The sequence below is a fragment of the Amphiura filiformis genome, chromosome 10 (genome assembly GCF_039555335.1).
Source record: "Amphiura filiformis chromosome 10, Afil_fr2py, whole genome shotgun sequence".
Lineage (NCBI taxonomy): Eukaryota > Metazoa > Echinodermata > Ophiuroidea > Amphilepidida > Amphiuridae > Amphiura > Amphiura filiformis.
Window position 1 is genome coordinate 16544623 of NC_092637.1, and position 27146 is coordinate 16571768.

General features: G+C 37.0%; 2 protein-coding genes across 3 annotated transcripts; both read right to left on the reverse strand.

The window, feature by feature from the left end:
* Positions 1–27146, reverse strand: LOC140162565 (endoribonuclease YbeY-like). Of its 2 annotated transcripts, none has more exons than XM_072185823.1 (4): positions 26463–27132; positions 23579–23707; positions 5000–5068; positions 1–1322 (listed from the first exon to the last, which is right to left on the reverse strand). In XM_072185823.1, the coding sequence occupies exons 1-4, from the start codon at positions 26670–26672 to the stop codon at positions 1191–1193; spliced, it is 540 nt and encodes a 179-aa protein (XP_072041924.1). In that variant the 5' UTR covers positions 26673–27132; the 3' UTR covers positions 1–1190. The 2 variants fall into 2 exon arrangements, with proteins under 2 accessions (XP_072041924.1, XP_072041923.1); XM_072185822.1 differs by lacking the exon at positions 1–1322 and adding an exon at positions 1977–3355 and having other exon boundaries at positions 26463–27146.
* On the reverse strand, positions 15544–17849 carry LOC140163237 (uncharacterized). Its single transcript, XM_072186635.1, has 2 exons — positions 17332–17849; positions 15544–17146 (listed from the first exon to the last, which is right to left on the reverse strand). The coding sequence occupies exons 1-2, from the start codon at positions 17847–17849 to the stop codon at positions 15544–15546; spliced, it is 2121 nt and encodes a 706-aa protein (XP_072042736.1).

Genomic DNA, 27146 nt, shown 5'->3' on the forward strand with positions numbered 1-27146 from the left:
ATGTGACTATTATTCAATCACATGAGCAATATTTTCTTACAGCATTTTGTTTGTTTTTGGTCCTAGTTTATCATTTTCATTTTATGCTCCTGTGATGATAATAAGTGTATTACATGTACACACTGTTGAACCCCTCTTTTGTTTTATCAAATATTCTTGATATAAACCGAACTTCAAAATCAAAGGTAATGATATGCATTTTAAAATAAAAATTCCTTTAAAAAAGGAAAAGACATGCATGGTAAAATTGCACATTTCTGGCCAAATATAAGTTCATCACTTCGCTGACTTATTGACCAATAGAACCATAGGTTCCAAGTACAAAAGTATTCACTCAAAAGTTATTGAGAGAAAATATTTATAGTAGTATATAAATAATCTATACTATGAAAATTCAGTGCATCAAAAAACCTTCTTGATAAAAGATTGTGATATATAAGGCTTAGATTGATGAAAGTGCTAGATTTGAAAGAGGTAAAAACTTGATTATTTTCCATATATTTTTGTACAGAACCAGTACAAGTATCATCCCAAATGTTAACTTGTCCAGCTGGATGGAACAAGATATTTTCTTTTATCCACCTATGATCATAGCATATGCAAAAGGGGAACCGATATGACATGTGGAGCCAGTGGTACCTGGTCTTGCGTGCTCCTCTATTTTCTCACATTGTATGGTGGATTAATTGGGGATTTCCAACCCTGTCAAAACTACCGGGATGGGGCTAGGAAGGGAACAGTTTTTTTAATTCTCTGAAAAAAGTACTGAAGAATTGCTGTGCACCTCCACCCTTGTCTCCCAGGCCTTGTCTCCATTCCAGTCTCCAATATAAGGGCTTAACCATTATACCTACTAAAAGCACTTATCCATCTTGGTATTTGAAATTTGAAGTTCCATGTTTCAAAAAGTTTGTGATGTAGACCCTATTTCTATAGACCTATCCTCGAAGAACTGTATGTTTGGAGATATAGTTCAAGGCGCAGTGTATTTCCAGAGTATAAGTAAATTTCTAGCCTCCTCCACAGTTTAAAAAGTCATTAGTTCAATATCTATAAGACACTTGAGTCTTTGGTTAAGATCATCAGTTTGATCTAGATCTGTGTCCATAGTATACAGTCTCCGGCATAGACTAGTCAATTAGTCTCCGACACAGTCTTGTAAACTGGCACATTGTTAACAAGTGTCATTTTTAGCTCATGGCGGAGATTAATTCATCTTTGTCAACGTCATTGGCGATTGGCGGGGTTGCCGGTCTTAACGGAACATGACCGCCTGTTGCTTTGTTGAATTTCTTGATGATATCCATTTCTTTCTCATACATCTACAGGAAAATAAAACAACAGGGAACCGAGTAATTATTGTGCTGCTAACAATAGTTAATTCTTTAGGAAAGTGCCGGTGCAACCACTTCCCTGATATTATTTTTACTGAAATATAATTCTTTACATCTTTACAAGAAAAACATAATAGATATCATCAAGCAAAATAAAGGAGAAAAAATAATAATATAATTTGATGGAGATTATTTAATGACATTAATGTGAAGGAAGCTAGAAAAATGTATAATGGAGATGAAAAGCTAATAGGTGGTCAGGCTATTGATGCAATGAAATAATCCAAGTTTGTTATAATAAAACGGGAAAAATGTAATGATGCAAAACAACTGTCACAAACCATTCGTTGGACAGCTTTCACTATCAAGTTAGGCCAAAAAAAATTGTTTGATTGGCTTAACCCAACCGACCCTAAAAATAGGCCCGACACTAGACTTTTTTTCATATTTTTTGGCAAAAAATAAATAATTTTAAAAAAACACCCTAAAATTAAAACAAAAAAAAAAAAAAAAAAAAAAAAAAAAAACAATTTACAGCATAAAATGTGTGTAATTTTTTTTTTTAATAATAAAAATTGCCGACCGACCGACCCTTTTTCTTTTTTTTTATGTTATGCCAATCAAACAATTTTTTAGGCCTTATAGTTTTAATTTCTTTCATTAGCAACTATAATGAAAATAGTTTAGTTTTATGTTTGGTGTGTTTATTCAAAAAACATAATTATGTCAATATATCGAGTAAGTCAAAATATTTGTTGAGAGAACTGTTTAAAATCTAAGCTTTGTTTATCATAATTATGTCTGGTTTCTCAACTTTTTGAAATTTTTATGATATACCAATCAATTCAGTCTCATAAATTCACTTTCAAGACAAATAAATAGAAGGTAAGATTAAATATAATTTAACTTTATACTGAGCATAAAATTGCTTAAATATTGTTTAAAAAAGAATGGTAACTATAGCTAATTATTTTTGATGAGCATTAAATGCCTAAGTGAAAATGATGCTGGGAGCATGATAGAAAAATAGAAAAGAAATACTATCAAGAGTCTTACTCATGAGAGCGATACATGTAACAACGTTTTAATATGATGCATATAAAATTATGATAAAGTGTTTTGTGCGTATTTCATCTGCGATACAGCGAACACTTCAGAAAAGCATCATACATAATGACATACTACAAATTTACTTAATTTTCTATATAGATGGTGATATTTTGATTAAGTGATATTTCAGATTAAATATGTACAACTAGTAAGTGTAAGTCTAGTAGAATACAATATACAGTACCGCATTATTCTTCAAGATCATAGATATTTTAATGACTAGAGTAGTAATCGACACAGTAACAGTTCCAGCATCATATTGACAACCAGTCCACATTTGAGTGCACCATTGGCCCCAGTCTGATAACTTTGTCATCATTCATTATTTTGGACACCCGGTTTGGATATATTATATCCATAAAAAATATTTGGCCTATACACATTAATAACAAAAATTAGTGAAAATTTCAATTTTCTTTCATTTTGTACGCTTTTCAAGCACTATTTACACTATTCAATGATGATCCATTCATCCATAGCATTATTTTCATTAATTTGACACCAACATCCTAGCTACCCCACAGCAACTCTATCTACCCATTGTCCCTGAACACCATGAAAATACATGGTCCTTAGACACTATAGATTCTAAATCATATGCTGGTAAAAAAACATTTCTCATTTCATTTAATGAAATATAAGCTTTTCAAGCTTATTGACATAATCCTATTTTGTACATCTGATCGCCTTGCATCAGTCCTGTCTCTTTTAACACTGTCCGTGACAAATAGGTAGGCCTATCCATGCAACTAAACCATGATGATGCATGGTCCTTAGATAAGAGACTCCTCTGCTGGTATTAAAGCTTGTTTCTGTCCCTTGTTAACATTGGGAACTGGACACAGAAAAGGAAGATCTCTTCCACTTTGTTTGTTAAATTTCTCAATGATTTTGAGTTCTCTCTCGTGCATCTGGCGAACAAGAGAGAAAAAGTACAATAATAAAAATTCCCTTTAAAAGGGAATGGTCGCTTACGTGCATAGTTCACTTGAAAGTTGATTAACTCCATTTTTAAGTAGTTGAGGATTGTGTGCTCCTTGCTACTTGATGCTGATATTTTGTGCTTTGTTAATACTCACCTTCATCTCCATTCTTTATAAAACTGATCAATTTACACCAGGGGGAATGGGGGTGTTCATTTTTTCAGAAGACAAATTTGGTCTCCCCCTAACATTTTTGTTACCCTTTTTCTTAAATGTGTTTCCCCTGGAATTCCCCACCCCTGGCATAAAAGTTAATCAGTCACTGAGAAGCATGATTTTCATGTCACAATTTATGGCAGAAATTACAGTGAGACGTCTGATTATCATCAGAATAAAAACCATGTCTCAAGGCAACTAAAAATGTCGCTGAGAAGTTGGTCAAAATTATCTTAATCGCACAACGATTGCATGAAGTTGGCAAAGGTTTAGTAAACATTTCACACAGTTGAACAAAATTGAACAAAGTTGTGCCACAAAATTACTTTAACCTGACAGATCAAGTTTAGGAAACTTTACACCTGTTTACTGCAACTTCCTTTAACTTTGAATGTTTTTGACCAGTTTTGAAGCTTTTTGACCATCTGTAAAACTTCTGACATCAGTGGCATGAGGTATTATCGCACATGTTCATGGAACTTGTCTGAATTGGATGAGCATGCGATCAAAGCATGTTAACATCATGACACTTCTCACAATTTCTGTCCTGCAAATTGAACCCAAACACTAGCATCATCTTTCATGGCATAGTTCATGATTTAGCTCCATTCAATGCTCATAGCTCAAAAGATGTCTTCAAGTTGTGGAATATGTAGTACCCAACATATTCAAAGGTCATGTAATGAATATAGAAGCTTATTGGGGTCAAAGAACTATGTCATTACTATGAGCATGTCTGAGAAGCAAGTTTAGCATGCAACGGGCTATTCCATCTAAAATCCACACTCCCCTGTGGAAGATTTTGGAAATATCCTCCACAGAGGGAGTATGAACACATTAAGCAGTTCCATTTGAAACTCATTCTGTGGAATCTTTCTCAGAGGGTGTATGAAATGCAAATGGAGCTGCCTAAATGTGCTCATTCCATTTCAAATTCACACTCCCCCTGTGGAAGAGATTTCCCATATCTTCCACAGGGGTAGTGTGGATTTAAAATGGAATAGCCTAACTTACCAATTATAGGCCTACAACTGTGCAATATATAAGTTGGTAACATCATCTTGCATCATTACTTCTCAGGAAAAGTTCAAGATGATTTGAATATATCAGAGGCAGACTTAGCCCACTCCCTGTTTCATCATCCTGTCCAAATCCTGTCTGCATTCCATGCACTTACCTCATAGTATATAGTAAGTTCTTTGAGCATTGCTGAGTGACAAATAATTCTACTTGCTTAAAAGTTAAAACCCAAAGCTTGTGTGAGCAGAGAGAGTTAAAGTTTGCCTTTTCAACATATTTCAACCATTTATGCTCCTTGAGCCATCATGTATCAACACCTGCATTTGTCACTCACTAATGCTCTTTGAACAGCGGTCTGAGAGGGAAAAAGAATGGCTAAACATACTATAACCTTACCTGTTTCCACTGCCCAAGTGAGTCATCTTTGTACCCAATCAACTTGCACAGACCATGTGTCACTACCAACTGTAAAGGAAACAAAAAGTAAAATAATTATGAGCTCGCCATATCACCCATGGACATCCGAATCATAGCATTTTAATCTCCAAATCGAGGAATGTCAGATTTTTCATGTGTAGGGGTGTGTATGTTACGAAATGAGGTCATTATTTTTAATGCATAATGGGAGACATATATGCATTTGGCAAGCAATTGGGACCTACTGCAGACCTCGTTCGAACTGAGGACGAGTGTTTGTTTGCATGTGGGTCTGTGGTTTAAATGTGGAAAGTCTTATTTGTGTCCTCATTTGCAGTCAACAACTGATCCACCCCGCCCACCCACCCACACATATACACCCTGCCCTCCCCATGAAGTGTGGTTTAAATTATGCATATAACACCCCAGTGGCATAGCATCATAGGGGCACGGGGGGCACATCCCCCCAATCGATCTTAAATTTAAAAAATCCCATAGGAAAATTGCCGAAAATGGCTTGTGCCCCCAATCAGACCCGATGACCCCAAATCATGGTCAGTGTCCCTCCCCCAATATGATGACCCACGCTATGTCACTGTAACATTACAGTCTAATATTTTCATATTTTTCACATATTTTTCACATCTTTAAATATTATTACTGCTCAGTAAAAAGCCTAGCATTTTGAGATAAACTTGACTATAACCTATCAACACTGTGCTATTGCAATTAGCTCCAACTGAATTCTCAAACTGATACACGGATTAAAAGTGTCACACAACAATGGCTCATTTTGCCATTGGGCTATTCCAGCGGAAGTCAATACACCCCATATGGAAGACATGACCTTAATCTCCTACACAGGGGGTATTGATTTCAAATGGAGCCATCCAATCAGGTAATTCTATTTGAAATTCACACTCCCTGTGTGGGAGTTCAAAAATCTTCCTGTCTTCCACAGGGGGTGTATGCATTTAAACTGGAATAGCACATTCAGTTTATATCCTTTAAAAATTGTGTGTTTTACGAAGTCTCCCCATCAGTCTGAAACACCGTCAATCCGAACACTCGATGGTCTGAAAAATTAGGGTTAACCCTAACCCTAACAGGTTTTTGGACTGACGGGGGCTCGGATTGACGGTGTTTCAGACTTGTTTTACAAAGTTTATTAAACTTGTTTTACTTAGTTATCATTGAAAAACAACACAACTGGTTAGGCTCCAAATAAATTGCATCATTCACAAAATGTTTAATGACAACAATAATCCAGTGTTTATTTGTCAGCTGGCACTTACAGATCAACCAAATCAAAAAATATCAATAAAAATATCAGATAAGAGGTTAATGGCAGAATCATAAAGAGATCAGTGGCTGTACTACTTTTTGCCTCAACAGTCTGGCCCCCACTTTTGAGGCAAAACCCCCAAATCACACAAATTTCCACTTTTTTTTTTTTTTTTTATGCAAAATGTGTTGATTTTGCCCCCCTGAAATTCACTTCCCCATGCCCCCCCCCAAAATCCTGGTGTCGCTACTGAAAGAGATTGCATTGCATCATTCATAAATTGTTGTTTACACATACAATATTTACAGTTTCATTATCAGTTGGCACTTACAGTACTTTGCTCTAATCAAAATGCCAACATATTTATTTAATTGGTATCTCATATCAAATACTAATTAATACAATATTATCTAGATTCCGTGTCTAGATTTCATTGTTGTAGAACTGATTTCATCATCCGCTCTGCATTCAACTCAAAATAATAATTACAAAATGGGGTTTTTACTTGTTTTGAGTTCTAATTATCTGATTATAGATGATGCCTCATGCTTTTATTACAAATTATAATCAATTTTTAAATGTCAACGTATGTATTTAATTTGTATCTCATATCAAATAAATATATATTATCTGGTCTTCATTGTTGTGAGTCTGATTTCATCATCCGCCCTGCATTCAACTCAAAATAATAATTACAAAAATGGGTTCGTTACTTGTTTTGAGTTCTAATTATAAATAATGTTCCATGATTTTGTTACAAATTACAATCAATTTTCAGTTTATATAATTTCAGTAGGCCTATACTAGTTGGTTTAGCCAAAGTTTAATTCCTCAATATGAAGTCATAACCAGCTTCTTCATCACCACCCTGTGAAAGCCTGACGGTCCGGGCCTGACGGTGAAACATGAAATTCTGCCCGAGTTCTAATGTTCAGTAGGTCATAGAGTAGACCATGAAGACAAACATTTCATTTTATATTTTTGCCATCTCAATTAAACTACTGAAATTTTCCTACAACACCCCCCCCCCTCCCCCCGGCTATGCTTTGGTTTATTATTTTAGTCCAGCTTATTTTGCTTCAGTTTTGATTAAGCATAATATTTCAATTGTAATTTAATTTGGTTTAGTTTAAGGGCTGGGGTATGAACGTTTGGACAGTATTTATTGTGGGACATTGGAGCACATCAGACATCGAATTGCATTCTGAATACGAAGAATGGCCTTCTGATATCATATAATTTTGATTTTTTGAAATTCGCAATGTAATACACATTTTATGGCAAATGATTAAAATTGATATTTTGATATTTAACAGTACTTGAAGTAAACTTTATAAATCTGATGATTTATACTTAAAGTGTATGTAGGTGGGATGAAAAGCCGACGATCAATTGAAAATTTTGACCTTTTCGTATTGAAGATATGGATTTTTTCCCCAAAACACCAAAAAAATCCATATCTTCAATATGAAAGGTCAAAATTTTCAATTGATCATCGGCTTTTCCTCCCAGCTACATACACTTCAAGAATATATCATTAGATTTATAGAATTTACTTGAGGACTGTTATATATCAAAATGTGAAAAATATCAAATTTTAATAATTTGTCATAAAATTTGTATTATGTTGTGAATTTCAAAAATGAAAATTATTTGATATCAGAAAGACATTCTTCGTATTCAGAATGCAATTCGATATGTCTGATGTGCTCTCATGTCCCACAAAAAATACTGTCGAAAACCTCAAAACGCTCATTCCAGATCCCTTAAGTTAAGTTTAGTTTGAATTTAGTAGCTCAGGGTAAACTGACATATAATAAATTTAGTTAGAGAGCGAAATAATTAGAACCGGCAGGGATCCAGTCTAGTTAGGTGGGAGTTCAGACCTAGCTAGTTAGCTTAAGTAGCTAAATAAGGTAGCTAGGCTTAGAACCAGCCCTGTTCGCAAACTGTGACGCCCCTCAAATAGCTGATCACACGTTTCAGCCGAGCTAGTTGGTTATCGACAGCTCTGACCTGGTGTTAGTACGAGTTTTTCTTCTTACATGTAGTACGTGATCATGGCGATGAAGATCCATGTGGAGCCAGGTACGGTACATTTTTATCTAGGTCACTTTTCTATTTTGTTGGAAAAGGACGTCCAACCCACGACTGTAATTTAACCTTTAAGTTAACTTAACCCCATCTGTTTCCGGGAATAGAAATCCCTGCATCAACTGCTGCATCACATGCATAGCGAGCATCACAACATGATGAATTGACGCTGGAGATGGATGACATTCATCATGTTGTTGAGATGTAACTGTAAATATACCTCGTGGTGGGTGTTTGATCATGATGATCACATTGCCATGCCATGCGTGTAACTTGCGCCCTGACAAGAATCCATCCATCACTGGTTTAAACAGCCCGTGACTGGATCTGGGATCCTGGGTCTCGGATATCAGCAAACTGACCTTTCAACTTGTTTTTGAAATACTGAATGAACATGATATCTTGCATCATTTAGGCCTAAATATAAATTGCACCATTCAAAAGATCATAAAAGGGGAGGGAAGGCTTACACTCCCTCATTTTCATAAATGTATGCAGAGTGCATAACAAATGTTGTTTTTGCAGTTTTTCACAGCAAAATAGTGCTTTTAAAGCAAATATGTGAACTTTGGGTCCTCTATGTTCTTTCAAGCACCAGGTTTTACCAGGGTTTTGACACCATCCTGGCTTAACAGATTTCATACAGGCCTAATGGGGTAATGTGCACAGCCAGTGGTGTAGTATCATAGGGGCACCGGGGGCATGTGCCCCCCCATCGATCTGAAATTTTAAAAATCCCATAGGAAAATGGCGAAAAATGGCTTGTGCCCCCCCATCAGACCCGTGCCCCCAAAAAATATCATGGTCGGTGCCCCCCCCATATGATGACCCACGCCCGGACCCACGCTATACGCCACTGTGCACAGCTATACTTTAAGACAACTGCAGACAACTGTACATTTTCTTTCTTAGAATTAGTCAGGAACCTCAGCGTCTGTGTAAGCTTGTGTAGCATTGAAGTTGAAATATCATTTTTGTCTCTTGACTGTTATTTATTGGCATAGTCAAAAGCTTTTAATATATAGATATTAGTGCAGTATAGTTTTTTTTCTCTAAAAGTGGCTCTGACAAATTTGAAATTAATTTTATATCAAATATTCTCAAACATTCTCTTTCCTGCCCTTGATTTATACTAGCACAGTGTTCTACAAATAAATTAGTGCATAAAATTAATCTGTCTGTATAATTATTCATGTCAATTCTTAAATAAATCAAAATGCAATGTTCCATCTGTGGGAGTTCTTTAAGTAGACACTTCACATGGAATACTTAGCCTGGTTTCGCCTAGCTTTGCTTGCACCAGCCATTTCATATACCGACTTACTCACGTCCTCTTATCCCTGAGTGTCATACATTACATACAGTGTTGCCACACATTCAGCCCAAACTATGGGGAAAACCGCTAACATGGCACCCAATTTTCCCCTATTCATACAGCTCAACTGATCGTACTTTTCCTACATTCGACCTTGCATGATTTTTGAGTTGACACAGTCATGAAAATAACTATAGATACTTGACAGACCATTAGTAGCCCAGTTCTGAAGCTTTTCATTGACCATTCATAACAATAGGTATCTGATGGATCAGTGAAGATAAGAAGGGATTATAGGGATTATAATGTTTTTTCTTGCAAATATGCTAATAATATGCAAATTATGAAATTGCAAAATAAAGTTTCTACATAGCATACATCTTTCAAGTGTGATGTTCAAAATGACAGACATCAAAAAGAGATTCGATGAAATGTAAAGGTGTAACAATTTTGGCATGGACTGTCTGGTCAGGAAAAGTACGGTAATTTGAGCTGTACACTTTCTATGCACAGAGTTCACAGTTGTGACCAAAAGTTTTGCAAAGTTAAGGGGTTGAAAATTCAACAAAGTTTCCTTTAAAAATAAATTAAAACAAATTTAAGCACAAATTGGTGCAGAAATATTTCAATACACCCAATTTGCCTACCAATGGGAACCTGGCAACCCTTGTCTATAAAGTAGGAGTTGGTTTAAATCTACAGTGCTTATATTACCTATTTAATTACAGCTTAAATTGTTTATATTGATGATGAGTATATGATCCCAGGGCTCATATTATAGGTCAACAATTTTGTTTTGGATGGAGCTGAAGAACCTCTAAAATTGGACATCTGAAGTCTCTGTTGTCAATGCTACCATTTTTGAACTCAGTCATGAGATCAAGCTTGTTTTTTAGAATACATTATATACATGATATTGTAAACTTTTATGTAGATAGACTTCTAAATAAAGGGGCTAGTTTTAACACAGATCATAATGTTGAATATCTTTTATTATCAGGTTCATGTATATTATTAGGCAGGCAAGAGGATTTGTGATCGGTGTGAGCCGCTGGGTAGCTATGCCAGCAACTGACTGTGACCCTGGCCGGCTGCTCCTTATATACTGTCCAGCCAGCTCCCACTTGAAGGGGGATCTCCCACTTCAAGGGGGAATTCCCACTTCAAGGGGGAGAAGTGGTCAAGCTCAAGTGGGATCTCCCACTTGAGGAGGTCACCAAGTGGGCCAAGTACAAGTGGGCAGACATGCACGTGTCTAGCGACCTCTAAGGGGGTCTCAAGGGGACCAAGTGGGCCACTCAGTCAGACTGACTAAGGTCACAATTCCTCATAACCTTGCATAATAAGCAAGTTCAGCAATATTACATATAATATCAATCATAACATATAACATAGATAAAACAAACAAATAATATTCTAATCTTCTTTACATAACCCTCTTCTTTAAAAAGGATTAGCCTCGAATCTTAGTTAATCCAGAAAGAAGATTAGAAATCAAGTTATTTACATTTCTTTAAATCCAGTAGTTTTGATGAACAATCATATCAAAATATTTCTAAAGATAATTCTACTCAACTCCAATTATCTGGCATACATTGGCATTGTATATAAATTTGAAATTGTATTAAATTTGGTTGAACCATGGTGCTCTATACAATTTTAGAAAAGTGAACATTATTACAAATTAATTATGATTTAATTCAAATCTTTTAACTGCTTTATATAGTTGCTATAAATCTCATTTATAACTTTCTGACTTCATCATGATTTTGAATATTCGAATGTACGGGTATACATAGCGTACATAACCTATGAATAAACAAGTGCACGTAATTCTAACTTGATCAATCAATATTTGCATGATGTTGGGCGTTCAACATGTTTAACATTATGTAGTGGAATATATACAAAACTTTATAGCATTTTATAAGTTCTAAAAGTTAGACATACAGTATTTTATCAACAACTATATCAAGTACTAACTACTTCATAATCATGATCAAAATAACATTATCCAAAAACTCCTCATTATAATAAACTTACATTATCAGTCCTTTCTTCCAAAACATGGCAATTCCCAAATACCTTTGTTTAAACAGATATAATAACTTCCGATTTTGCCATTTAAACTGATACTTCAATTCTTTTATATACAATCATGTCATGAATGAATTGATGTCTTTTCTAAATCTTAATTCAAAAGTAAATTGATGGTTAAAAGCCAAATCATTTCTTGAAAAGGTAAATTTTGACCAGTTTTAAAGCTTGAGTATACTTTTGAATAAACTGCTTTATGTACACAACTATAATGATATAGGTTTTCAAAACGAAGTTCAACTTACTTGAAACTCATTATAAACTGTTCCTTATGAACTTGTTTTAACAGTAATAATAACTACAATTATTTACAATCCTTCATCATATTCATCATGGTGATAACATAGACAGTTTTACCTTTAGGGCCTAAATGTACTTCACAACAGTCATAACATTCTAAACATCCACACTAATTTTTGATTTATCACTCCAAACACACAACAATGTATGATGTAATCAAAGTATTAACAGTATTTTTCGCAGACTAGGAACTTTCACACTATGATCAGGCTACATTATTCAAATTATACATTTCCAAATTATCATGTAACCAGTAAGGTGATCCCATATAGGCTCAGAACATTTCATAAAATTGTTATGTTCCAGTCAAGAAAATTGTCAATACATTTTATAACATCAAATATTAAAAGATCAATAGTTTGCTTTAAGAAAAGTACCACATAATTTTCCAGCGTGTTTTTGGCAAGAGAGCTTAGAATTTTTTGTTTCCAAATAACCTCTCAATTTCCACACAATTATACCAAAAGGTTAAACATAACTCTCAGTCCAATCAATCGAAAAATGGTACTCTAAATAATCATATAAATTTTGTTCACAACATGTTTTACAATGATATATCAACGCATATGCTTATTATACATGTATATAGAACAACTTCACAATTAACAACAAAGGTTATTCTCGAACATGGCAGTACATAATATTGTGAGATAGTATTAATTTTGTATAATTTAGCTATTGCCTCCATCGGGCATGAATTTAGTAAAAGCCAAAGCATTTATAAATAAATCGTCCAAACAAGAAGGGACCTTTATCTGATGTGAAAAATATGTAACATTAAAAATATCCACCAGTCAATCAAACATTTCCAGAAATATTAGTAACTTTAACATGTGTACAACATAGTTTCTGTAATTCAGCAATCATACATGCGTGGCAACAAGTTCATTCATGTTCTGTTCATTCCATTTGTTGAAAAATACAGAGTTCAATTTCCGGAGTGTTGTGGAGAGGTTCCTTTCTCTTGAAATGGTAGATCAAGCGACTATAAAACAGTTTTTAAAAGCGGTGTATTAAAAGATGAGTAGAGTCCATTTGAGTTTCTCGTTTGTGATAGGATGTTTCTGTAGGTACCGTGCGTTTTAAATATGTCCACAGAAATTCCACAACACATTTAACATTATAAAAGAACAGCGCAATTGCCCGATGATATGCAAATCTTAATTGAGCTGCTACAGAGGGGAGAGAGAGTGTGTGAGTTTTACTTTTTATGCATAATACAATTTTTTTTGTTACAATATGAAATTTCCTAATTATTTTTGACTAAAAACATAAACAGGTTGGCCGAAAAGTGCCTATAGATTTATTTTACTTACTTTACAAACCATCACGCTCTCTCAGCTCATCTGACAGTACCTCAAATAAACTTTTTACATATTTTCTGGTATTGAATGATTCTGTAGCCAATGTCTGACTCATTTGATTGATGATATGTTTAGCCTGTTCTTGGTTGGTATCCACAATCTTCAGCTTCATGTTTCTCTCTATTTCATCAAGGCGCTTTCGTTTGTGTTGTCTAGCGCTTCCACTAAAGCTTGGATTTTACTCTCCAGCGATTTGGCATTACTAACAGTGGTGGCCAATTTAATGCGTTTGGTGGGGGCTTCCGGGGACATAGGTTCACGGGTTGGGGAGGGGTAGTGTCTCTTAGGATATGGGTTGGACGTTGACGACGTGGTACTGTAGGATGTGGCATCACAGGAATCAGCGTTGTCCAATGTTTCTTCATGATGATGGTTGTCAGAAAGAGTAGGTACCGTGAACAGGGTACATTGATACTGGTCGTCGTTTCTTCTGGCTTGTCCGGCTTGTTATCGCTCTTCCACAGGTTTCTCATTTAAGATCTCATCGATAACCTTGTTTTGCTCTTGGGCAGACATAACTGTGGTCGATTGTTCGTTCACTCCTGGGTTCTCCGGATCATATGCTTGCACCATCAGGGTGTCGGCATTAATTTGAATTTTGTTTAGTTTAGTGTACTGTCTAGCATTAATTAATCCAGAGTTGTGACTACGGAGCAGCCAGTGTTCGCGGTCATCTTCGAATTCAGTGACGGCCTCTCCTTGTTGTGCGTGCTGGTACCGTTTCAGGTGTTTGTCTGTTTTCACATGTCTTTCAAACGCTGCATACATTTGGAATCCTCGTTACAATACCTGCAAACGAATGGATCTACATACCATGGCCAGTGCACTTGGTTGCAATGCCTGTCCATGTACCAAGCGTCTTTAAAGCTTTGTGTGCAATTTGGCTGGTTGCACGCCACCTTCTTGCTGCTGCTTGCACTTCCTGTAGACATAGCGTGATACAATGTATATCTATACAGTCAAAGTCGAATCTTGTGAAGATGAATGGTCTGTTGAAAATTTTGCTCCTAAAAATATGGTGGTGTAAGCTGAACGCTGTCTGGATAAGTTGTGAGCATTTCCCACTTGTACAGCTATTTATATCACCTTGTCCCCACTTGACCACTTGAAGTGGGTATTTTATGGGTTTCTCCTTCATCCCTCAGCCAAATCCACCTGTTACATCTATCCTCTGCTAGACTGAGCTATGTCTCACTCCTTAAGGTCATCACGTACACCATGAGCATACTATTTGTGTCTCAGCACATGAACTTCAGAAACAGTGCTCCCCAGGTACTGCCCTGGATATCTAGTAGTCCAGCCTGTAGTCATGGTAGTCGGGTCATGTCCCCATGAGGACATGAATGCTTGACCAAAACAAATTTGTCCTTGGCTGTTTACTATGCTGGATCATTAATGTCTTTCAGTCCATTTCAGTTTAGATGAGGTAAACTGCTGGTGTACTTTCCATAATAGAGTTTATTTATAAGTTTATTTCCTTTCTGTTGTACCATCGTCTTTTTCTCCTATCTTTTCGGGTACGGACATGCGTTGCAGTTTACATACATGGTCTATTTGTCACTCTTAGAGCTCCTCAAAACGTTTATACACGTGTCGTATTTTGTTGACTGCTCTTGGCATTATGTCGATTTCACCCTACATCAGTGTTCATATCTGCAACCATGTCTTTCGTTGTTGATTTGACTTAGCAGTTTGTAGCTTGTGTAGGCTCTATTATAGGCCTTACTTTCATCTTCTCTCCTTTCCATCTATCTCTTTCTTCTCAAATCTTCCGTCTTTTCTTTTTCCCGACTCTCATCACTGTCTTCCATTTCTTTCGGCAAATTCATTAGCATTAATTTGCTTCACTATGTAACCACCATGTCCATTCTCATCAACGGTCCTCGCGTAAGTATTCCTTCATTATCATAACTTACTTGACCGAACTCATTAGTACATCTCGTGGTCTTTCTTCTCGTCAGACAGCTACTTCTTACATTCTGTTTCATTTCTCTTCTCAACCTCTACCCCGCCGTCCCTATCTCATACTGCTACAACTGCTACACTTCTAGTCAATTCTTTCTTATTATTAGAACTTCAACCAATCTGGTTGGTGAGTGATTCTTCTACTTCTTCTCTCTTGTCTATGGTCCTTCTTATTTTTGTCCATTTTGCTTCTATTATGAAAGCCATTTCCTTCATGATCACGATCATCATCACTCTTATTTCTTGGTTTTTCCATACTGCTGCTCTCGTCACTTGCTGAGTCTTCATCGTCACCATCACAATTATCATCATTTTCTCTTTGGTTCACTTTGTTGTCATCATTCGACTCCCACTCCTCCGAGTTGCATTCGGTATCATGCAGCAATATGAAATCTTTGTACCGTTTTGGACATATTGGCTTTCTATTGCTCCTTCTAGGTCTATTACTTGCATTCTGCTTGTTTGGACTTTCACTATATGCTTCTGCTTTCTTTTGATTTGCTGTGCTTGATTCTTCTTCATGATTTACACTCATTTCTGTCATTTCATTCACACCATTTCTTGATGTATTATCGTCAAACTCCATTTGAAATCCACCAATCTCGTTTTCATCTGTATGCATTTCATTATCATTGATATTTTCGTTCACGATTGGTTCAGGTACTTCTACATGTGTATCGTTATACATGACTTGTTCCTCTATATTTTCACTGGCATCAGTCTGTGCAGTTGCATCTTGAAAAGTTTGGCTGCCTTGATTTGTACTTGAACTTGTTGTGAGCTTAAACCAGCTTGGTGGGTCTCTTCCTTCATAAGGTTTCAAACGGTTGCTATGGATTACTTTTGGTGCTGATCGTTCTGATTTCTGGATTCGGTAAGTAACATCACTGAGTTTGTTTATGATTGTAAATGGACCTTCCCATGGTCTACTCAGTTTGGGTGAAATCCCTTTTCTTCTTGCAGGATTGTGTAACCATACTGCATCTCCAGCCTTGTATGATGATTTGGTGACTCTGTGATCATAGCTCTTCTTTTGTGTATCCGTAGCAATCACTGATGATTTTCGGATGAAATCGTGGGTGTACTCTAGTTTATCTTTCAAAGTTTGTACATATTCTGGTAGGTCTATTTTATCGTCATTTTCTGGTGGGGCACCCACTATTAGATCAATAGGTAATTCCGTTTGGCGACCCAGCATAGCCTCTGTTGGTGCTACTTTTGTACTATCGTGCTCCGCTGTTCGGTATGCCATCATTAGAAATGGTAAATGTAGATCCCAGTCTTTTTGGTTTACTGCCACAAATTTACTCAACATTGCTTCTACAGTTTGGTTGAATCTCTCAATCATTCCATCAGATATTGGATGAAAGGGTGTGGTCCTAGTCTGGTCGCAATCTAGTAAACGGCACATTTCTCGAAACACTGCTGATTGAAAATTTCTTCCTTGATCAGAGTGTAGCTGACGAGGGACTCCAAATCGGCATACAAACTCTTCAACTACTACTCTTGCTACAGTTATTGCCTCTTGATTTGGGATCGCATATGCTTCAGTCCATTTAGTGAAATAGTCGCCAATGACCAAGATATATTTGTTGCCATTTTCTGTTTCTGGTAGCGGGCCCATTATATCAATGGCTATTCGTTCCAATGGCGCACCCACCGTATAAGTTTGCATAGGTGCTCTTGGTGTTTTATGGGGACGTTTTCTGGATGCACATATGTCACAGCTACGACACCAGCGTCAATTTCACTCAGACTACCATGCCAATAGAATCGCTTTGCTACTCGGCTTTGTGTCTTCTTAGATCCTAGATGTCCAGCTGTTCTAGTGTCATGGAGTTGCTGTAATATTTCTTGTTTTAGTTGCCGTGGTACAACTAATTGCCAATACATTTCGTCACCGATACCCGACTCCCATCTTCGATAGAGTACACCATTTCTTAGAGTCATGCGATCCCATTGTGTCCAATATGATTTTGTTTTTCTGCTAGATGATGATACCTCTTTCCATGATGGTCGAACATCTGACTTTTGTTTCCAGACTATCATTGGTTTTATGTCTGGATCATCTTGTTGTGCTCTTCTTAAGTTCTCCATACTCCAATCGGGTATTTCATTATCATCATCTGTCTCTTCTTCATCACGATCAATCTCATCACTTTCTTCTGGAATTGTCTGTAAAGCTGCAACAAAGTGCTTTTTACTGATCACACTAGAACTTATTGCTGCTGCACCTTTTTCCTCACTTTGTGCATTTTGCTCTTGCTTAGGTGATGTTAATGTACTTGTACTTGTCACCATTCCAGGTTCATCTTCATGGTCATGGTCAAGACAGTTATCTTTAGCTTCTTTTTCCACATCCTCTTTTCTGTCGCAATGTCGACATTCTCTACAGGGTCGGCGAGACATTCCATCTGCATTCTGGTGAAGTTTGCCTGCACGGTGGACAATTGTGCCATGGTAGGTTTCTAAGAACTGTATCCAACGTGCAAGTTGTCCTTCTGCGTGTTTAAACTGTCGTAACCATTGCAGGGCGTGATGATCCGTTCTAATTAAGAACTCTCTCCCAACTAGATAATGTCTGAAGTGCTTAATTGACTCTACAATTGCCAGGAGTTCCTTCCGTGTTACGCAGTATCTTCTTTGCTCTTTTGTGAAAGATTTGCTAAAGTAGGCAATGACTTTTCCTCTTCTCCTTGAACTTGGGAGAGCACTGCACCACAAGCAAAATGACTCGCGTCTGTATCTAGTATGAAATCATCCGTAACCGTTGGATATGCTAACACAGGGGCACTGGTCAATTTCACCTTCAGTTTATGCAGTGCTTCTTCACATTCTTCCGTCCATATAAAAGGTTTTTGCTTCTCAGCTAATTGATGCAGTGGTTTAGCTATCTCTGCAAAGCCTCTCACATACCGACGGTAGTACGATGCCATTCCAACAAAACTTTTCACTTCTGTTACTGAATTCGGTGTGGGCCAATCTATTACTGCGCTGATCTTTTTCGGATCCGTTTTGACTCCTTCTTCGGAGATTTTGTGTCCCAAGTATTCTACCTCTTTTTGGAATAAATTGCATTTCTTCGGACTAAGTTTTAGACCTGTTTCTTGAAGTCGATCAAATACGGCTCTGATTCTGGTAATTGCTTCTGAGAAAGATGGCGCTGGTACTATGATATCATCTAAGTATACTAGACATGTATTCCAGTTCAATCCAGCCAGAGTCCTCTCCATGACTCTAGCAAATGTTGCTGCTGAGTTGCATAAGCCAAACGGCAGGACGTTGAACTGGTATAAGCCACCATTTCCAGCACTGAATGCAGTAATTTCTCTGTCTTTTTTTTTTTTTTTAACTTGCCAAAATCCAGATGCTAAATCTAGCGTGCTGAACCATTTGGAGCCTCCAAGAGCATCTAAGTGATCTGCAATATTCGGCAACGGATAAGAGTCTTTTTTAGATACACCATTTACCAATCTATAATCGATGGCCAGGCGCCAATCACCAGACTTCTTCTTAACTAACACTGTCGCTGAACTCCAAGGGGATGAGCTAGGAGATATTATGCCTTTATCTAACATCTCCTTCACCTGTCTCTCCTCCTCTACCCGAAGATGTAATGGTTTTCGGCGTGGTGGTTGACGGATGGGTCTTGCATTACCAACATCGATTGTGTGTTCCACAATGTTGGTTCTACCTAAGTCAAATGATGACTTGGCGAATAAGGTTGAATATTCTTTGAAGAGTTGGTAAACTTGATATTTTTGCTCTTCGGTCTCCAAGTTTTCACAGCTTCTGGAGACACATTCTTCTAGGAAATCAGGTATTTCTCTTTGTTCTTTGTCTTTTTCGTCTTGTTGGAAATCATTTGCATGTTTCTGGGATGTGATATGTGTAGCATTGCATGATGGAGTAGGTTTCTGCTCCATGACCTCACCAGCTTCACAGAATGCAGCTACAGTTCCTTTGTAAAGTTTAACTGGGTTAGGTGATGGATTGAGCAGTCGAAGAGGCACTGTGTCCTTCTCTGTATTAACCACAGCTGATGCTATCATCACTTCAAATTTGTCAACAAACTGTGGCTTTGGCTGGATTATACCACATGAGGTTTCTAGTGCTTCACTGAGTTGGGCTGGAATTATGGTTTCACTTGATGGAGGGAGAACCACTGTTTCTTTAACTCTTACTCTGCAGACAGCTGGTTTCTTGGGCACATTTATATTGGATTGGTTACTTATGGATGACTTTGTTGGGTTTCCAATTATAAGTTTTCTATTTGCTGCATCAATCACACATCCATTGGCAGTAAGAAAGTCCCAACCAAGTATTCCATCTTCTTCTATATCACCTATCCATGTATTCTGTTGAAGATCACGATCCAGTACTTTTATGTTGAACATGCCTATACCAGATGTGGGTAATATACTACCATTTGCCATCTCTACCTCATCTTGTACTGCATATATGGTTGGACGTTGATCTTCAGGGATAGAGTTGAAGATCCTTGGATGAATTACTGTGATATCCGAACCTGAGTCAACTAGATAGGTGACAGGTATCCCTAGAATCTTCCCTTCTATATATAATCTTGTGATCGTCCCATTTATCGTGCCAGTTCTAATTGCTAATTTTGGTCCTTTTTGTATTAATTGGTCAGCCTTGCTCCGGACCTCGAGTTTTGGCTTTAGTAGTTTCCCTGGTTGTTATTGGGACCATTAGACGCTACATGTTGTTGGTTGCTTCTAGGGCAGTTTCGGCGGATGTGACCTTTTTCATGGCACTCATAACATTCCATGTTTGTTGGGTCTCTTGGTTGCCATGGCCTTTTAGCATAGGTTCTGTGGGCTTGGTGCGTGGTCTTGGAGCTAAATTGTGTTAGTTTCTTGTCTATGACATCAGAAATGCCAGTGACCAATTGCTGCATCAAAGTCGTCATATTTGCATTGCTCACATCTGCTGATATGGCTGCCTTGGTGTCTGTTTCTGGGGTTGCCTTCAGTTCCATTGCTCTAATTTTTCTTTGTGGGTCTGTGGGCGTGGTACGCCACGACTCCCAGTCTAGTGCAGCCGTGATTGCATCTTCGATGCTTCCGGGTTTTGACTGATGTACCCACCAAGCAATTTCAGTTCCTCTGCCCAAAGCACTTATGAACTGATCTGTGGCTATCGTGCTTTGAACTTCTGCTGACGCTGCTGGGTATGCCTTTCTGGTCTTTCGTTTGATATCATGAGCAAGTGTTGATATCGTCTCACCAGGCTTACGCTGCCTACCTCTCAATTCTGCTCGGCAGATATCTTCAGTTTTATCTGCCTCATAGAGGCTGACCAGCTCTGCCAAGACTGAAACATAGTCTTGCCGCAAGGATCGGCTAAGACTGCTCAGTACACTACTTGCTGGATAGGCAAGATGAGCGCTAATTGGATACCTTTTTCTTCGTAGCCCCACCCATTTGCAGTTGCCACCATGTCAAAATGTATCATGTAGTCCTCACATGGTGTTTTGCCATCATATTTGGTTGGTTTTATTTCTTTTCTTAGTTGGTTTGCTCGTCTTGGGGATGTCCTAGGGAGAGATGGGGGAGGATTTTGACTTGTTTCTTGATTTTGGTCTTCTACGTGCTTCAGTCGCTGTCTTAAAGCATCTAATTCTTGTGATAAAGCTCTCTCGTATCTGGAAGGCTGTGCATCTAGGGGGCCATGTCTGTTGTTGAATTGTCTATTTTGGTTGATATCAGCCGCTGCCGCTGTAGCTTGAATTTCCTGTTCACGTTCCTGATTTTCTAGTTCTATGAATCGCCATCTTCGCCTCAGACTTTCTAATTCATGCAGTATGTCGCCCTCTTGTGGACTGAGTGGACTGTTGTGACCATGGTGACTGTCTGGGACACCTGTTTCTGTGGTATTAGGCCTAATCGGGCATCTCAGGTCAGGTTCATCTAGTGGAATGTAAAACGCCTCTGACTGTGCATGTGGCCTTGTCCTATCTCTCCATGGGGTAGCTTCACCTAATCCACTGTCCATGTGTCTGCCTGTATTTCTAGATGTGCCGTGGTGATACATAGATTTGTGATAGTTCTCTGGTTTATGCTGAAGTGAGTTTTCTGTATGAAGAAGGGTGTTTAATCCTAAGAAGCTTGAAGCTCTTGATGACGAACTGAGTGCATCGTATCTTGCCATTTCGACTATTTTGTTGGCTTTTAATTTATTTTAATTCTTTTCTTTTCTTCTTCTTCCTTTATTTCTTTTCCTCTTCTTCTTATTGTTTTTTATATTTTATTTCTTATTTCTTCTTCTTCTTTTCTTTTCTTTGGTTTGGGTTCTTGATTTCCTTCTAATTTGTTTAGGAAAATTTTAAATTTTTATTAGAAGTCACCGCTGCCACCAATGTAAACTTTTATGTAGATAGACTTCTAAATAAAGGGGCTAGTTTTAACACAGATCATAATGTTGAATATCTTTTATTATCAGGTTCATGTATATTATTAGGCAGGCAAGAGGATTTGTGATCGGTGTGAGCCGCTGGGTAGCTATGCCAGCAACTGACTGTGACCCTGGCCGGCTGCTCCTTATATACTGTCCAGCCAGCTCCCACTTGAAGGGGGATCTCCCACTTGAAGGGGGAATTCCCACTTCAAGGGGGCGAAGTGGTCAAGCTCAAGTGGGATCTCCCACTTGAGGAGGTCACCAAGTGGGCCAAGTGGGCAGACATGCACGTGTCTAGCGACCTCTAAGGGGGTCTCAAGGGGACCAAGTGGGCCACTCAGTCAGACTGACTAAGGTCACAATTCCTCATAACCTTGCATAATAAGCAAGTTCAGCAATATTACATATAATATCAATCATAACATATAACATAGATAAAACAAACAAATAATATTCTAATCTTCTTTACAATATGCTTAGAGATGTTATGGTAACACACTGTACACATTGAGCTACATTGCACACGAAAGCCTAAGGCTCCAATGCCGCACGTGTACACCTTGAATAGCAAGCCTATACCTGCACTAATTAAAATTTGTGTTTTAGAGAATACAAGGGTAGTAGGAGACACTGAAATGCACTTTTATAGAAATTAACATGGGTCAAATTGGTATATATTGTATTTTCGAATGATTGAAATTAATTTAAAATACTGAGCATTTAAAGGAGTATTTCGTGATCCTAGCATCCTCTTTTTATGACATGTTTCAGTAGATATCCACGAAAAAAACCTATTCCCAAAATTTCAGTTGATTCCGATTTTGCATTTGCGAGTTATGCATGATTATGTGTATTACACTGCTCCATAGACAATGCGTTGTAATTTCGTTCTGGTGCACCAGAACGAAATTAAAATTTCATTATGTAGCCAGAGGTATCCAGTAATATCAAAATCTCAACTTTTTTTGGGAAAAGTGGGGGGATGAGACTGTGGATCACAAAATGCCCTTTTAATATAATGACTGTTTACATTTGTTTCAGTACAACCAAGTGCAACTTTCTCCCAGTTTAGGTCTTTTTGTTTTTACAAATGGGCATTTTATTCTTTACTTCAAATTATTTCAGTTACTTTCTTAAAAATGATGGATTTACCTTTATCTAGTGTTAATTTAAGCCCAAATGTTAATGCTCTGTGTGCTAGCCATAGGCTTCAACATAAAAAGTCCAAGTTGTGAGATATTTTCTCAAAATATCAAGAGCTATTTCAAGAACCGCTGAACCAATACTAGGCCTTTTTCATGCTGATTTCAAATATGGTCATAATTATGCATAATTATGCATGTAGAGGGTAGTGAAAAAGTGCTTACTTTTTTTTGTTGGCATTGTGTATCATTTTAATTCTATTTTTGGAATTTCTGGAAGGATTCCTTTAAAATATGTCCAACCAATAAAAATCCTTACAGCTGTGTTTTTGTTGCTATACAATAATTGCCTTAATCGGCTACAGGTGACTGAAAAATCAAATTAAATCAATATTTGTATAAATACAAATATTAATTTAATCTGATTTTCAGTCACTTGGTAGATAATATCTGACTAATCTCTCTATCATAGATTTATTCCAGTTTCAATGATACATTTTGATTCTTGCAAACCAAATTTACTGACAATACCCATTGTGATATTTTAAAAGAAATTCTTTGTAATTCTGTACTCACCGGTAAACCTGTGTCAAGGTCTATGTGATTCTTTTCACACCATGCCTGTATACTGCTAATACCAAGATAGATATCACCTAAATCGTTCACATCGCTCCATGGATCAGGGAGTTTGCCTGGTTTCAAGTTCTGAAAAGACACACAAACAGACCATAATCAGTGGCGGCACCAGGTATTTTTTGGGGGGGGGGGGCATGGGGGAAAAGGGAATGGGGGGAGGCAAAATCAACCAATTTTGCTCAAAACTGCCACAAAAAGTGGATTGTTTTTTCATTTTTACTGGGGGAAACTGGAGGGAAAGAGTTCTGACTGGAGGGGGTTTTCCCCCATGCCCCTCCTGGTGGTGCCACTGACAAAAACACACCATATCCTCTAGACCACTTTATTGTTTCTTACAGAGATTATCTTTTACTTTGGGAGAGAATGATTTACATATACCTCCCAATTTCCCAAATATCAAAAAGAAGACATTGCATTTTTGCTCAGACCAATTAAAACATGTCTACCTCACCTCCCAAATCATAAAAAGTATCTGATGTTATACAATTGCAGATTCCACAATTTACTTCAGGAGAGACTGATTAAAATATATCCCTCCAAATTAAAACACATTTATATCTGCTATGTTATTTGATTGTAGATATTGCATTTGTAGTTTGGGAGCAGATAAAATAATAATAAAAAAAAAGATGCATTATATATAAAAATAACATTTCCCATCAAAATATAGTATTTGACATGCTATTTATTTGCATTTTACTTTAAGAACAGATTTGACTTAAAAATAACTGTTTCCCAAAGAATAACTGGTAGCCTATGTCATTTTCAAAAGTACCAAAAAAAGTTCAATAACATTATTATAGCAATTAAGGAAATACAAAATTGTAGTTACTAAGAATAGAGGAGGAAATGATACAAACACAATAAATGATGCCGGCCAGCCGGTATGATGCTGTGAGATCCTGTTTGGTTGACAGATTCTGAACAATTACAGTACACAGAAATGAAACTCGAACATTCCATGTCAAATTAACCGTGACATTTCATAGGAAGTGAAAGATGAATAGTAATGTACTCGAAACTAGTGACTTGAAACCACATTGTTACATTGCACGTAGGCCATATATTAGGGGCTGTGCAATAATTATGAGCCCTGATGGTGGAGGGTTTTAAATAAAACACTCTAAAAAGGCTTAGGAAAACAGTACAGAAATACTTAAATACGCAAATTTTCATGCTTGCTGTGCTTGCAACATGTATCTAGACTATTTAAGGTTTGCAAATTGGGGGGCAAGCGATTTTTGGGAAGCCATTTGGAAATTTTAACCCCCCTGGCTCATAATTATTGCACAGCCCCTTATTATGTTTGTTCTGAAAGCACAGGGTATTCCGGGAGGGTATTCCCCTTTTGATTTGGCATGCATATACTAGTATACTAGCCTACATAATATTAACTGTATAAATTCATTAGCATATTACTGTGAATTTTGTCAAAACCAATTTGCTATCGCTGTGATGATGGCCTTCGTCCAAGATGGCCAAAACTTCATGTCAGTAATAGCATTTTATTTTTGACTTCTCTATTAGTATTAATCACTGTATTTTGTTAAAGCCAGAAGTTGTCCGCGTTGAGGATTTTCCGCAAAGAAATTCGGGAAGAAACACAGAAAAAGCAGTTTTGCTACAAAGAGAATAAAATGAACTGAAAGCTTTTAAAAAAAGCAAAATTAATGAAAAAATGTTTTTTACATGAACTAAATAAAATTGGCTTCAAAATTCAACATAATAGAGTGAAATATTAAAAAGTTAATAAACTATCATTTCACCAGCATAGGCCCTACATATCGATCTAAGAATCGCCAATCACTGCCATACCCAGTCTCTGTCTTGCGATATGGCAGTAACCTTATCGGAATTTTCCATCGTAAAAATTACAAAGCAGAAAAAAGCGGAATTTGACATTGTAAAGTGGAAAATTTTGGGCTTTAGTTTGTTTTCAAATTTGTTTTTGTAGAATCATTGACCTGAGAAATACAGTTTGATCAAATTTACTGAATACCGTACTGAACTGAGAGTCAAGGGCATGAAAAATAACAAGAGCAATACAGTATTGATATTTAATTTGAAACAATCTTTGGACTTGCTTTTGCTTTTTATGAAAATTGGTTAATTTTTTTTCAAACTTGACTTTTTGGCATTTTTGTAATGCTTGCACACGTCCTAACTTACACCTAATTGGAATCAGCCAAAATTGTTGTGTTTGTCAGCATTTTGACATGTCATAAATCACATATAAGTCCAAAATACAAGCTGTATCAAAATGATTGGTACCCATCAATTTTCATTGATAATGGATGAGTCTGACACACCAAAATTCAACATAACAGATCCATATAATTTGTAGGTTAATTGTATAACAAGTCATAAACCAAACCATACAATTGTAATGCTTTTCAAACTTGATGGGTACCAATCATTTTGATACACCCTGTATAGCGACTGGGGTGTCTTTCATTTAATACCTTGTTATTTCAGCTTAAAATGAACAGAAACATTTCCTGACAGTTATTACTAATATTATTTCATCATTTTGAGTTAAAAGAATAACAAAATTACACATGGCAACAGCCAAAGTTTTAAATTCCTGATTGACTCTTTCATCGAACTGAAGACGATATCGAAATGTTACTCTCTTATTCTTTGTAATTCTTTCCACCTTATCAGATATTTTTTTAATAAAATAAAATTTTGAAACACATTCCCTTTAATCCTATTCACACAGTGCTAAATTTCAACAGATGTTTCATCCATGCAAATGTATTAGTTCACGCACTGTTGATATAAAAACATAAAATAATTACATATTTTTTTCTGATTCCCTTACCTGATATCTTGGGAATGATAGCACATCTGTAGGTTCATCTCTCCCATTATATAACTTATTCAGTTCTCTTACTTGAGGCTCATCCATACACACCACGGCTAACTCAAATCTGTCGACCCGCATTATTCTTCTCAATGCAACGATATCGTCTCTCAGTTTGTTGAAATTGAAAGACGGAGTCTTCTGCACACTTCTTAAAATAAGAGACATTTTTGCTTGTGTTTATTTGCTGTAGCTAGCGTAGAACTTTGGTAAGATAGCGATAAAACTGCAAGGATGATAAGCTGAGGTCGGAAGCTGAGGTAGTCTCAAAATAGTTTCTTCCTGAAGAATAATGAGAAGGATGATGCAAACACTACTTATATATGCGAACCGGTTTGTTTACTGAAATTGCAAGCTAGTGTGGGCCGGTACCGAATCCTGCACTCTGATTGGTTGAACCCTGGAGGTGTGTCGGGGGTGTGTATGATGTAATTCGACCTCATAAAAAGCCGGTAAACACTATAAAATCCTCATGACTTGCAATATTTACACAATTAGCCAGCTGTTTCGCTGCATATTATTATCCCCGATAGTCCAACTAAATAGTTGAATGATGCAATTGCATTTATAAGTTACAAATCTCCAGGTTTTTGAACTACGTGATATGTGTTTATGTATGAAAATCCTGCAAACAGTCGCTGC